Source organism: Chenopodium album, chromosome 11, assembly GCF_948465745.1.
Source record: "Chenopodium album chromosome 11, dcCheAlbu1.1, whole genome shotgun sequence".
Classification (NCBI taxonomy): Eukaryota; Viridiplantae; Streptophyta; class Magnoliopsida; order Caryophyllales; family Amaranthaceae; genus Chenopodium; species Chenopodium album.
In genome coordinates this window covers 8638137-8652533 of record NC_137844.1, presented here as the reverse complement: position 1 = coordinate 8652533, position 14397 = coordinate 8638137, and the positions used below count along the sequence as shown (strand labels likewise).

The 14397-nt window shown below is 36.9% G+C and overlaps 2 protein-coding genes across 4 annotated transcripts; both read right to left on the bottom strand.

The window, feature by feature from the left end:
• Window positions 1-3058: 3058 nt before the first annotated feature.
• LOC145568480 (zinc finger BED domain-containing protein RICESLEEPER 2-like) lies at window positions 3059-6663 on the bottom strand. The gene is made up of 4 exons (XM_081627904.1): window positions 6492-6663; window positions 3667-5931; window positions 3491-3588; window positions 3059-3401 (listed from the first exon to the last, which is right to left on the bottom strand). The coding sequence occupies exons 2-3, from the start codon at window positions 5924-5926 to the stop codon at window positions 3491-3493; spliced, it is 2358 nt and encodes a 785-aa protein (XP_081484030.1). The 5' UTR covers window positions 5927-5931; window positions 6492-6663; the 3' UTR covers window positions 3059-3401.
• A 2502-nt stretch (window positions 6664-9165) lies between these two features.
• On the bottom strand, window positions 9166-14397 carry LOC145568479 (uncharacterized). 3 transcript variants are annotated; one of them, XM_081627901.1, is made up of 5 exons: window positions 14278-14397; window positions 14003-14195; window positions 12269-12804; window positions 10674-10831; window positions 9166-9914 (listed from the first exon to the last, which is right to left on the bottom strand). In XM_081627901.1, exons 4-5 carry the CDS (start codon window positions 10812-10814, stop codon window positions 9345-9347), a joined length of 711 nt encoding a protein of 236 aa, XP_081484027.1. In that variant the 5' UTR covers window positions 10815-10831; window positions 12269-12804; window positions 14003-14195; window positions 14278-14397; the 3' UTR covers window positions 9166-9344. The 3 variants fall into 3 exon arrangements, with proteins under 3 accessions (XP_081484027.1, XP_081484029.1, XP_081484028.1); XM_081627903.1 differs by having other exon boundaries at window positions 9166-9911; XM_081627902.1 differs by having other exon boundaries at window positions 14029-14195.

Sequence of the window (14397 nt, the reverse complement as noted above, 5' to 3'; positions counted from 1 at the left end):
TTTTCTGAACAGCAGCAAAGTGGTTTGGGAGGGGTTCTTAGGGACGCAAAGGGGGACATTGTGATGGCGTGCTGTGCAGCGTGGCCAGGTGTGTGTGAGGCAGAGGTTGGTGAGGCAATGGCGATGAGGCAGAGTCTTCTGTTTGCTAGAGAAGCGGGCTACATCAAGTTTATTCTTGAAACTGACAGCTTGAAATTGTTCCACCACATGAAGAAAGGTATTACCCCACCGACTCCGTTTGGCAACATGGTGAAAGATATCATCAAGATTGTTTCGGACTGCCAATTTGTGTCTTTCTCTTTTGTTACAAGGTCGGGTAATGGTGTTGCGCATAGCTTAGCAAAGTTGAGTTTTAGTTATGATGAATGTCGTATTTGGTTAGAAGAGTACACTCTTGAAATTCATGAGGCCGTTTGTAAAGACCTTGAATCTTTGATGGAATAATAAAATGCTATGCTTTCGGTTTGTGTCAAATAAAAAATATAAGCAAAATTAACAAATAAGATTTAAAATTTGAAATAATTATATAAGCAAAATTTATTATATAAATACATAAAATGTTGATTTAAAAAAATACGAGTAAACCATAGGTATAGCGCGTTCAGATTTAAATCTAGTATTCCAGTGATAATAAGAGTTCTAAAATATTCCTTCAAAAAAAAAAAAAAAAAAAAAAAAAAAAAGAAAGAGTTCTAAAATATTATTCCTTCACAAATTTTATGATTATGCCTTGAATTTGAGATGGAATAATCCCGACCTGAGTCTTGAAACAAACACAAACCTTCATATTTGTTGAATACTTGAATATGTCATTTTGGTTATTTTGTGGCTTTCTACTAAAGCTGACCATGGTCCATCTAAGCTAAACTGCGAAAACATTAGGCCCATTTCAGCCCGAGGCATCAGGGAAGGTCAGGTCGTACTATCCATAGGGAGTCCAGGGTTCAATTTAACGTTACACCTCTATCTTGTTATCGGATGACCCTAAGGTTTTAAGTTACTCATTTTATCAATTTTGTTCATTAAAAAAAAAAAAAACTGACATGGATAAACCTAATGCTACGCGTATCTGGAAACAACTAAGAATTTGTAATGAAATGACTCCGTGTTCACATCTCTACACGTCCTAAATTAGTTAAGCACTTCCAATGTCACATGACGATTGGCGAGATCTAAGAAAGAGTGAAAGACGGTATAATCTCTATCCCCCCTAATTAGTTAAGAACAGGAACAACTTGTTCACAGAAGATGCACGACTATAAATTGAAGTGGCTGTCAACATTCTCAATTCTTAAACACAGTAGTACTATAGCAACAAACAAGGCCACGAATTTGGTACCATTAAACTAGATTGTCAACAAAGTTTACAGGCAGCAACCTTCCTTGTATAATTGTATTGCTGCGCTATCTATCACTTTCGGCTGCCATATCAGGTCACTCGAGTTGAAATCAGGGTAGGATACAAAAAGCATCATGGTAAGCAGTACAGACTGAAGAATAAGGCAGATAGTAATGTATGAACATGGAGTTTCGATAGGATTTGAAACAAGGATCCTGTATATGTGGAAATTTGAGGAGATTATTTGTTCCTTCTTATCCGATTTCAAAGATCCTTGCTAAAAGGATCAGAAGCAAGTAGCAGTATGGTCCTCCAAAGTGAGGTTGGGGGTATCATAAGGGCACGACATTTACATATTTCAGAAACATAGATTGTCTGAAACACAAACTGCCTAAACTCAATGAAGCTGTTGAAAAGGCAACAAGGGACGACAAGAAGGAACGACAAATGGTAAAGCTTCAGACATATCTTGCTCTGTGTTCAGCCCTAAGACGTCAACATAAAAAAAAAGGAGGAACAACACACACAAGCAGTTGGTTATTTTCATCAAAAAGCTAGGAATCCAAGAAGATTAGGGAAAGCTTTCCTTCCAAAGCCAAGTGCAGAAGTGCTTGCTTCTACGGCAAAAGTAAAATGACTGCAATTGTGCCAAAGTTCAAGAGTGGATCCAGAAGAATTCACCAGGTCCACAGTCCACACACATGATACACAAATTACTGTACCTAGTAATGCAACAAATGCTATATCCTGAAAGCTTACTTCTGATATGCGAGTAATCCAAAAAAGGTGAGGAAATCTAGCAGGGAACCATTGCTTCAGGCAGGACTTCATAGCAGTGAAGTACTTCATTAAAGGCACTTAAGCTACAAATTTTCAGGAATAGATCAAACAATTGGGTAATTCACTTGTAAGAAATCACACACACAAAAAGAACAACTGAATAACAAAAAGCCATTGTAATAGACATCTAGTAGTTACAACGAATTCATTTGTCAGGCGGAAAAGACCTTGCAGTGGTTTTGAAACAGAAAATCCTCAGTATATTAAATCCACTCATTTAATTCAAAAAGAAGCAGAACTGTTGGAATAATTACAGACAAGACAATGAGTTCCTTGTGACATGCCATGCCATGCCTACTTGCAGAATCATAATTCATATGTGAGATTTATTCACATTAAGAAAAAAGCCAGATATGCAAAGGAAGAAATGCAACAATTATATAACACTATGGTATAACACAAGTGTCACTAAGGCTTTGTTCTCTTCGCCTTATTCTTATTACTTATGTTAAACTGTAAAATCAAACCAGTTCAACCTATTATAACTTACAACCGGAGTTCTTCAAAAGTTTCACAATTATATTCTGTAGGGCAAGAAGAGGCACCCTGTTAGGGTGGGGGGGGAGAGAGAGAGAGAGAGAGGGGGGGGGGGGGGGGGGGGGGGCTAGGGAAGAACAGTTGTCCATTCAAGCCCGTGACTACATCATGCAGTACAGACAAACTTTAGGTAGCAGTATGTACTTAAAAATTGCAGAAAGTCTCACATAAAAGGTAGTAGGTCAAAAAAGACACAAAACACATCTTGAACATGCATAATAAACCTAGACAGATGGTAATGTATGTTGGGCATTCAATAACCAACTATATTCATTGGCATTCAGCACTGAATTACTGATGTTTGTGAAAAAAAGATAAAAGGGCGAGAGAAAGATTTTGAAATGCAGTAAGTAAATTATATTATTACCTCAGAACCAGGTGTGTATTATAACCACTGTAGAACAGCATCTAATCATTTCATAGACAACTAATAAAAAAAATGCTAATTTCTGACAACAATAGCAAATAGTTCACAAGCTCAACATTCTAACACCTTGCATAGATAGTAGCAAGAAGAAGAATATACATCAGAGAATAATTGTTCCAGAGTAAAAAGGAAGAGCCTTGCACCTAAAAAATGTGACCGCATACTGCACAAACGGCTACTCAACTACAAGAAGACAGGGAGAAAGAGCAATTCTAGATAAGCAACAATGATCCTTGATCACCACGACTACCTCAAAACCTGAAGAGAAGCAAAACACATATATGTAAGCACACGGAGATAGGTAAATTCTGTTAAGTGTATACAAAGAAAGGAGATAACGCAAGCACCTAAAAAGAATCAGTAAGTACACTATCATCATCATCATCATCATATTCAGCATGTTCACTGGACCCACTAGGATCCTCAGCTGTAACAGTTTGGTCATCTGCATAAAAAGTTTCAAAGGAAAGTTAACTTCACAGCTTGCGTTCATAATTCAAAATAATAACAAAGAAATAATTACCGGTATTATCTTCTGCACCTAGCCAATCTTGAAGACATAATAAAGCTTGAAGTGTCTCAGGCATAACGGAACTTTGAACAGAAGACAAGGTTTTACTCCCATAGCTAAAAGCCTCCTTGGCATTAACAGTGAAAACAGGTATAGATAGAATGTCACGTGCCATCAACGAGAGATTGGGATACCTCATTGAGCTTCTTCTCCAGAACTCCAGAACATCCAAGTCAGAATTTAATTCATAACTTGGCTCTTCCAAGTAAAGATCCAACTCAGACTTGTTCCCATGAGATCTTGATGTAGAGCTCAGAAATTGATCATAGTCTCCAAACATGTCTCCCTCGTCATCTCCACCAACAAAGTTTGTATTCATGCTAGAAGACCCCACAGTTGTAGAGGAAAATTGCATAGATCGTTGCTTATACTCAGCAAACAAACAGTAGAGAGTGCTTACAACTTTACTAACACGGTCCTCAAAATTTGCCGGGCCAAAAAGTTTCATATAGCAGTATTCCACAAATTTTACCTTGTACCGTGGATCTAAGATTGCAGCACAAGATAAAATCAAGCTATTCTCGCACCAGAAGTCATCGAATTTAGCTTGCATAGCTTGAACAGCATGAGCTAAGAATAGATTTGGACCTTTTACTATATCCATCATACGGCAATGAACCCTCAACATCCCCTTTATAAATAAATTTGCTGTAGGACCATTGGTGCCTGAAAACAAGCGAGTTACATCATAAAGAACCCTTAGGAATTTGTGAATAATGCTCAACTTTTGCCACTCTTCTTTAGAAAGAGCCAAGTTGCTTAGCTCTTGCTTTGAGTCCAAAAGATGCTTGAACACACTCTTATAATAAAGGGTGCGGTCAATTAACTTATATGTGGAATTCCATCTTAGCATCACATCAAGGCTCAACCTTTTCCTCGCTTGCAATTCAAACATCCTCTCAGCAAGATCAAAGAACTTCTTCCTCTGAAGCGGAGATTTGTTGACATATTTAACCAACTCACGTACCCTATCAATAATATCTTCAACCAACTTTAAGGCAGATTGTGCAAGAAAGTTCAATATATGAGCATAACAATTAACTTGGAAAAAGGAACCACCACTAGCAGGAGAATTCTTTGTAAAAAGACCTCTTTTAATAGAAGAAACTGTTGACTCGTCATAAGAAGCTTCATCCACTGTGATGGTGAAGGTCTTACATTCAATGTTATATTGAGATGATAAACATGCCAATTCGTCTGCAATGTAAGTTCCATCATATGGGGGTGCTAAAGCTTTAAAACACAAAACCCTCTTCAGCAACTTCCAATGCTCATCAATGAAATGTGTAGTTACACATATATACTCATCTTTTGTATCTCTTGCTTTCCAATTACCAACTGTCAAACATATGCGGCCTGGAGCCTTTGCTAACATTTCTTTTACGTTGTCCCTTTCCCTCATATACATAGAAAACATTTCTCTTCTTACAATCGCCCGGCTGAATGGCTTAAACTGTGGACATGCTTTAGACATCATAGACCTAAACCCTCTCTCTTCCACAAAGCTAAATGGATGAGCACCTTTGATTATGCAGACTGATATATATCTTTGCAGCTCATCCTGATCAACCTGGCTATTTTCTGTGGATTTGCTTCCTTCAGCTAAATTGTCGCCAATTGTTGATAGGCGTTTCAATTTACCAGATGTAGGTTCATCTTTGGGGATCTTATCTAAACTGTTTCCTTCTATTAGCTTCTCATTTGAAAGGAAGTATTGTTCTATGTTACCAGTCAAAGTCACACGCCTTGGACACTTGTCTAAATGACGCTTTAGGTGAGATGTCCCATTTTTGGAAGCTGCTGAAAGAACCATTTTACAGTGCTTGCACTTGGCTTTTGCATCATTCATATTAGGAGATGGAAATAAATCATACTCATGCCAAACCTTTGAGACCCTTTTCCCAAGTTTAACACTAGATCCACTACCTTCAAACTCGCTGAACCCAAAATCCATTGAGACAGGTTGCACATCAATTGCTGCACGCTTGGCACACCTTTCCACGTGACGCTTTAAATGAGACGTTCCACTCCTAGGGGTAGCACTAAAAACACCATCACAATGTATACATTTTGCTTTACCTTCGTTCTTGCTTTCAGTAGGTAACTTCTCAAAATGATCCCAGGCCACTGACCTCTTCTTGTTTCTATTACTACTATCAAATTCAACAAGTCCATTCTTTTGATCTACGACCGCTATTATATTTCCATCCATGGCACCTACACCATTAAAATGGGAATACAACACTAAGTACAAGAAACCACACAACACTACATTTTAGTCTACATATACTGGAGACATGCTGAAATTGCGGTAAACATCCGGAATATAGAAAACGCAAAAACTATGCACAAAATAAAACAAAATCGACATAAAATCAGGCAACATTGCAAAAATCAGATAAATCAGGACATTATCTAATACAATTGCTCTAATTTATATACAACTGATCTACAGCGGTGAAAATCTAAATTTTACACGCAATGGATCAAATCCCGTCTACATCACTATACTATATGACTCCGACTCAATTAAAAATCTCACAAAAGTAAATGAATTTGTGATAAACACATACCCAATACAAACCTAATTGCTCTACTACCGATACATGAAGTCAAAAATACTGAAACATACCAATCAAAAACACACCATAATCATGAATTCAAGAAAATTTAAGAAATGGGTATTACTAGAATCTAACAAAAGCATACTAAAAACGAAGATCAAAGCATCTGATACAAATTGCAGGAAAAAAAATTAGGGTTTTAGAGCATCTTACCTTCAGTAGCATAAGAGTGAGAAACTAGCGGTGCAAGATGCAAGAATTAATCCCCTAGAACTTGAATTTTTCTGGGAATTGAAGGTTTTTGCGATTAAACCAAGCAAATTTCGAAACTTTTGGTGGGAATTGATGAAATTTCGATTTGGAGGGAAAGGGGATTTTTTGGAGAGTGCAGTGGACATTTGGAGTTGCAAAATTGGGGATTTTGTGCAGTTTCACAGTACTATATACTTATTTTTTAAATAACAATTTTTATTTTTTTTATTTTTTTATTTTTTTTTATTATTATTATTTTTACAAAGTAACAAAATATTTGGGTAAAAGCAAGTTTGTGAATGTAAAATTGTAAACTAGACTTGCTTGTCAAAGAAAATTTAGGATTGATTAGTAAGTGGTTTAATTAGATAGTGATGAGAAAGTTTCAAAGCCTATGATTAGGTGCATCCGTGCATATATACGCCTTTTGAGTCCATAGTCCCTTCCTCTGGAATTAGTTGTTTACTTATCGGCTTATCCGTTGTCATCTTTTCATTAATGATATGACAATATTAACTAGATTTGTATAATTATCGACTTATCTTGTTATACCATCTTTTGATATAAATGAAAAAATATATATCTGAAATTCAAACATAAACTATTATACTTTTACGAAACTTTATAAATTACTATTATAATGTAAGGTGAATATTAGTTAGGGATCAATCAAGAAACACTACAAAGGGGAAAGAAAAAAAAAGGGCATTAAACTTTGAAAACACTGTAAGACTAGAGTTTACAGCAAATCAAGAAGTGTCCACTCTTATAACTCAACATAAAATGAACATGTTTCTCTAAGAAAAGAAAAAGAAAAAAAAAAATAACATGAACATGTAATAGTCACTTAGATTGTTAAAATAAAAGTAGACTACTAACTAAAAAGGGAAAGTAAAATCACAAACATTGTCAACCAAAGATTAAATATGGCTAAGCTTTCAATTCTTCCTCTCAGCAGTATGCAGTTTGAGGGTGTGGCTCTTGCCACTAACATGCTGCTTCAATGAAAATTCATTCATGCACCAAATGTCACACAAATCACAGTACAGTCTAGTCTCGATTTCCATGCTTTGTCCGACTCCTTTGCCTTTCATCGCCTGAGCTTTGTGCTTTTGGCCCATGAAATGCATCCGAAGATTAGGAAAAGAAGTGCACTGCACCTCACAAACTTCACAAAATAACTTCCTCACCTTACCATTATTATTGTGATTAGTCTGAAATTGTTCAGTAGGAGTAGGTGCCTCTTTTCTTTTGTGGCTTAAGCCTATAGTGGGCTCGAACCTCTGGCTAGAAGGGGTCGATAGTGAACTGGGCCTTGGACCTGTATTTGGGCCAACGCGTGAGGTCTTTTGCCATGGAAGTGATGGACGTGGGCTTTGAGGCATGTATGGACGTGGGCCTGTTACTACTGACTTCAGCCTTGGGCTTGTCTGAGATGAGAAATTGGGTCTTGGGACTGAGCTTGGGCCTGTATGTGATATGAAATTTGGCCTTGGGACTGAACTTGGGCCTGCCAGAGATGAGTAAATGGGCCTTGGGACTGAACTTGGGCCTCGAGGCAGGAGTTTGATCGGGTTCTTCATTGTTTTGGGCCATGGTACTGAGAATGAAGAGTCTGGCTTTCGAGTTGAATTAGGTGATGAATTCGCGCTTAGCTTGGGCCTCGGGTTTGGAATTTGGCTTGGCCTTGTCTGAGTTGTCTCTGAAGTTGGCCTTGAAGCTGGCACTGAAGTTGGCTGCAAGGTTTACATGCATAGAAATGCTGTTAATCATTTATGTAACAAGTATAATCATGCAAAGTTATGAGTCAGATTTGGCAAAATCGTGTCTGAATTAACCAATACAACTGACATGAAGTATATGAAAAACAGGTCTCTTACATTAGAAGATGCAGGGACTTGTTTAGCTTCAGTGCTTTTGATCAGCTGCATTAACTCCAAATGTTTGCGATATGCCATCTCCCTCTTAATTGCAAGCTCAGGTGAAATCTCGTACTTACCCCTTGCACTACCCATATTTTAGTTTTCAAAAGACTGTCAAAATCAGATTACCAGGAAGATATTGAAGAAGAGACTGTTAATATATATAGTTTGAGTGTCTATGAAACTAGTGGGATCACAAAGATGGTGCATATATATTGTTCTGAGGAAGAATATGGAGGTTATTCTTATAACTTTCTTAGTACTACTGAATGGAGGAACTTATTTCTGTTTTTGCTGCTTGCAAAGTCATGAACTAACTTTCAGACTTCGGAGGTATCCTTTGTCCTCCTTGTACTAGAATCAGATATCTTTATCTTACAAAAAAAGTATATGATTAATAAATGGCCAAGATGTTTACATATTTATACAACAGTACAAATGCTAGCTTTTCTAGTGCCTTTGTTCAGTAAAAAGGAGAAAAGATGCCCCACTAAAATCATGTCATTTGCTTGTCGATAATGAAGGCTCTTGGATGAAGTTCACACTCTTTACAGATCGCGAATGTTAGTTAATTAGTTCCTATTATAATTTCAATTTAGTAGAGATTGTCATTAGAATATAAGTTATATGATGATAACATTAACAAGGTGCAAAAACAAAACAGAAGAAAATGAAAAGATAAGTACATGGTGCAAATATTCATTTAAGGACAGTTGAACCTTTGATTTCCACAAAAATAGCTTTAATATGCACTGAATTGCATCATAACAGCTAAAAAAGCCATACACAGAAAACAGGCCTAGAGTTAAACTATGTTATTCTACCACACTACCAATTATATATTGTATGTCCAAATAACCATATTAACCAATTGAGCAATGGTTATACCCAATCACAACTTGATTTTTTTCCCGGCAGCATGTAGTTTGAGAAAGTGGCTCTTTCCATCAAGATGTAGCCTGAAGGAGTTCTCATCTGTACACCAAATTGCACACAACTCACAGTATTTATGCGGTTTTACACCCTGCTGTGACACGCCGCCACCTGCAGAAACTTTCTTACTGTTTGCATCTCGCTGTTTGGCCTTGTGCTTGTGACCCTTGAAGTGCATCCTGAGATTGAACTTGCTGGTGCAGTCAACATCACAAAGCTCGCAGTAATATTTTTCTGCTTCAACTTGCTGATGGATTGGTTTCTTCCTCTTCAGATGACCATGATGATGAATAGCACCCTTCAGACGAGGGCCTTGAAATGGAGGTGGCCTCAGAAGTGGTCTTGAGCCAGTAATTGGTCCATGATGCAGCAAGTTAGGCCTTGGCAGCAGAGTTGGCACTGGTCTAGGTCCAAAATATGGGCGTGGAGTAGGATTGTTGGTGGGCGCCACAGTCAGTCCCGGACTTACATTTGGAGTAGGCTGTAGAATTGCCCTTGGAGCGTGGCCAGAAGTTGGTGCTAACACCTTCTTGATACTCGAACAAAAGATAATTAATTAAGCTTAAAAACACTTCACTCAACCAGAAAAAGTGATTGATCAGCAGAGTAAAGAACTCAAGTTGCTATGTTTGTTTCTCTAGAAACCAACTATTCAGGGCAACTATTAAATCTCTGAAAACAAGCATAACCATTTACTTCAATCTGACACCTTTCATAAAATTATCCTACTGTAGTATTGAGTACACTCCATATGAAGTATATGTTTCACTTAGATGCAAACTAACATATAATTGATAAGAGTTGGTAATTATAAATTAATCATACCCAATGTGCCAATAGGTAATTAAGCTTAATGTCATAATACATTGTATGGTCAATATCTTATACATCAAATGTACGCCAAATACCCCATTTGGTCTGATATTAATAGTTACATATACTATTCCGTATTAAAGCAATACGTCTGGTAAGCAAGTATTCAACACTTGAAATTTTTGGTTAAAGTTATGTGGATGCTTCTGATATTTAAAATTTATGACCTTACACTCATGCTTAATAGACAAATGTTAATGAAGTTGAAAACCTATGCAAACCCTTGTTATTGAAGCATAATAACAAATTTTGTTCCTTCTATTTTCAAGCACTCCATGTAATCTAATATGAAGAAATACCCTTGTTAATGAAGCATAATAACGAATTCGGATTCAGTTATCACATTACTAGTTCAAATCACACTATATATCAACACGTAAATATTAACTTCGGACTGAAAGGAATAAATTGTTACCTTAGGAGGCAGGGGATCATTCCTGGAAAACACATTAGTACTAGTAAGTCTTCCTTCAGCTCTGAGCTTTTCCCTGAATGCCATTTCTCTCTTCATTGCAAACTCTACTGACATCACATAATTTTTCCTATCAGCTGCCATTTTTCTCTCTAATATCCCTGTAATAATTGAAATTAAAACGAACATCAAAATATCATTCAATCTTACTGAATATTAACAATACCCTTCAACAATATTATTGCAACAACCCAAAAAGGCAAAGATGCACCCTTTTTTTAAATCATACATTCATACAATGCACAATATTGGCAAAAAAACTCAAAAGTTTGGAACTTTAACTTTCTAAACATAAGGATACAACCACAGATCAAACAAATGAAAAAAAAAAGTGATTTTGATTTACTATTATCAGAAAGTTTATAACTTTGATGCATGTAACACACATTTTCGCTAGAAAAAACATGAAAAATGGTAGTAAAATTTATGGAGCTGGTAAGATATTTTCTACCTTGTAGCATTTATACTTGATGAAAAGCCTGATTTATGAACATAATGGATTGAAAATTCAGAAAGTTAGGTTTTTTCTTATTTTGGTGGAAATTGCAGTATGATGAAATTTGAGTGTGTTTGATGGGTTTTTTTTTTTTTTTTTTTTTTTTTGGGGGGGGGGGGGGGGGAGACTAAGTTAGTTTCAGCAATGAGAAGGCATAGTGGCTTTCTTAGATTCTATGGTACAATTGTGAGGGCATTCTAGTCTTTTCACTAGATGGATTTGTACTGTAGTAGAAAACTTGAATTTCACGTTAAAATTTTATCATCCCAACAAATCAAACATATTGGACCAACTCACTTCCATTTAAACACAAAAAAAGTTTTTTTTTTAGAAAGGAAGGGGAGAGAAGCTTGGATGTAGATGAGACGTGTCGAGTTCATAACAGGTATAAAAGCCTTTTCCACTCATAAGAAACAATTGGAAATGCGGGTGGAAAATAAGGGGTGGTTTGAGTAATATAGGGAAAAAAAATAGAGGATTAATTGGAGCGTTTGGTGAAAAGTCTATCATAATAAGAGGCTTTTATGAGAGCAATGTGCAAGAGTGTTGCTATGTCAATCAAATGTTTCTTAATATCTGTTAAGTACTACTACAAATACAAAATTTATCATCAACCAAATGTCTTTGTACAGTTATAATTGAAGAGTGTAATACTTGTGAAAAGGCCATGTTTTCTAAGAGCACATAAGTTTTTCTATTTTGATGGTCGTCACTGAAACCAAAGATGTGAAGAACTGAAAGCACCATGAAGTGTGCAACAGAAAAAAAGTTTACAAGACATTATGTGCAATGTGCATATTGTATGAATCTAGTTGTATAATACAAGTACCAAACAAAACCCCAGGTTTATAGATACTACTAAAATATCGAAAGCAAAGGCAGTGGACGCATTTATTAATAGAGCAAATTAACCATACATTTCTAGTATCCTGGAAAGAAGATCCATACATTTTCTCAAATGCAGAAAATGCAGCAGAAATTTGATGAATAAAACTCATGAATGAAGGATGAACGACAAACACTTTGTTAGTCCTCCCCTCACCTGATATAAAATGGCATTATGCTGTCTGATATAATCATACAGTATTATAAGACCATCCTTTTTTTCATCAGCCAATCATACTGTTTGAGAATGTGGTTCGTGCAGCTGAAGTGCAGCCTGAAAGTATACTCGTCAGCACACCAGATCCGACACACATCACAGTAGGGTCGTTTCTCATTTTCTCTCGGTGTTGATCCAACAGCAACTTCCTTACCCTTTTCACCTCGCACTTTGGCCTTGTGCTTTTGACCCTGGTAGTGTGACAGTAGATTGAAGCCAGTTTTGCAGTCAAGCTGACAAACTTTGCATGTGAAAATTCCTTCTGGAAGAGGTACAGGGCCATTCCGGTGCTGATCAGCAGACCGGGATGGACCTGAACTTGGGCTTGGTCTTATATGTGGGGGATATGGATACGGAGAAGGCCTTGCAGGTGGTACTGAACCGTGACTCTGAGGCAAGTAGGCTGAATTCATATTCAAATTCACAGTTGGCCGAGGTGTTCCCCTTGTATCTTGGCTTGAAGTCGGTCTTGGCACCTGCACAAACTAAGTTACTACTCTGATAACTAGCAAAAGTAAAAAGTTCAAGCAATCAAGAACAATGTGTAAGAGACTCAGAATTACGAACCTCAGAAACATGTTTACTTTTTACCCTCTGTGTGTGTGTGTAACGGCACAAAGGAATCTCTCTACCTAACACTGTGTTTGGATAAATAAAGGGGAAGGAAAAGAAGGGGAGGGAGGAGAAGAGGAGGGGAGGGAAAGGGAGGGGAAGGAAGAATGGTGAGTTTTACTTCCAAATCTCTCCCTTGTTGGAGGGATAAATTTCTTGCAATTTAATCCCTCCATTTCTCTCCCCTCCAATTCCCTTCCTTCCTCATTTGTTATCCAAATAAAAGATACCTAACCTCTCCATTTTCCCTCCCTTCCTTTCCCTCCATTTCCTTCGATCCAAACACACCGTAAGGTAAGACTTGCCTAGCTGCAGGATATACACTAGGTGGTGCCATTGGCCAATGTCTTGAAGAGTTTCACACCAAATTGAAGTGGCATTAAGCTCTAAACACTCTATATGACTTATCCTTCCTTGCCCCCTCGCGACAACACAATTAGTACACCGATACATAATCTATTTCTCTATGTTATGTGACATCTTAAACATGCTTATGCCACAACTTGTAAATTACAGCTGCTGCTGTAATTGCAACAGTCTCCTGACATTAGTATATCAACAGCACAAGGCTGCTCAATATCCTGCACATTAAACTATGCCAAATTGGCATCAAATGTGAGATAATTATCAAATCTATTACCACATTTTAAGTTTACCTCGTCGATTATAGACCAAGAACTCCATTAAAGTTGAGTACATATTCTGTTAAAAAATCAAGTCAATTAACAACTCAAGGTCATTTTTTATATGTTCGGATAAGGGTTAATAAGTTCACATAAGCAGTTTTAAGGTGAAGAACGAATGTCTCAAGTTATAACGCTTACAGCTTACCATTGAATTCAATTAGTTAACCCCCACCATACCCCCAATCCCCCACACAAACATAGAATGACACAAGTACTCTACTATTTCAAATTACACAATCGGCGATTCAATGTGACAATTAATTCCGGACAAATGAGTAACTAATACGAATCATAATCAATCAAAGCCTTAATCTCATAAGTGGGGTCGGCTAATACAATCATAATAAAGATTGAAAATGAATAGCAAGAAAATAACCTCTGGTAAGTGAGATTGGGCAGAACCTTTTATTTCCAGCTTTTTCCTGTAATCCATCTCTCTTTGCATAGCAAATTCTACTGACATGAAATGATTCTTTCTGTCAGCTCGGATTGCCATTTCTTATGTCTCCCTCTCTGATATACAATCCCAATTATAATTGTGAAATCTCTTCATAAAAATTCAATTGGATCTGCATATTTGCAATTAATCAGCAAAATTAACCAGTTTTTCAATTTTTCACAATGTACAAAATTTGTTCTTAAGAGTCTTACCTTTTTAATAGTGAGTGCATTGACCCAGTTTGTTATTGATAAACCAACTACTCACTTACTCAGTACTGAAGTACTGAGTGAGGACTGAGTAGTTGATAGTTCCAATTAAAAAAAAAAAAA

Coding starts and splice junctions, on each gene's coding strand:
- LOC145568479 (XM_081627901.1), bottom strand. CDS start 10,814: ATGGCAGCTGATAGGAAAAATTATGTGATGTCAGTAGAGTTTGCAATG. Junction 9,915..10,673: donor ATGATCCCCTGCCTCCTAAG/GTAACAATTTAT, acceptor TCGAGTATCAAG/AAGGTGTTAGCACCAACTTC.
- LOC145568480 (XM_081627904.1), bottom strand. CDS start 5,926: ATGGATGGAAATATAATAGCGGTCGTAGATCAAAAGAATGGACTTGTT. Junction 3,589..3,666: donor AGGTGCAGAAGATAATACCG/GTAATTATTTCT, acceptor CTTTTTATGCAG/ATGACCAAACTGTTACAGCT.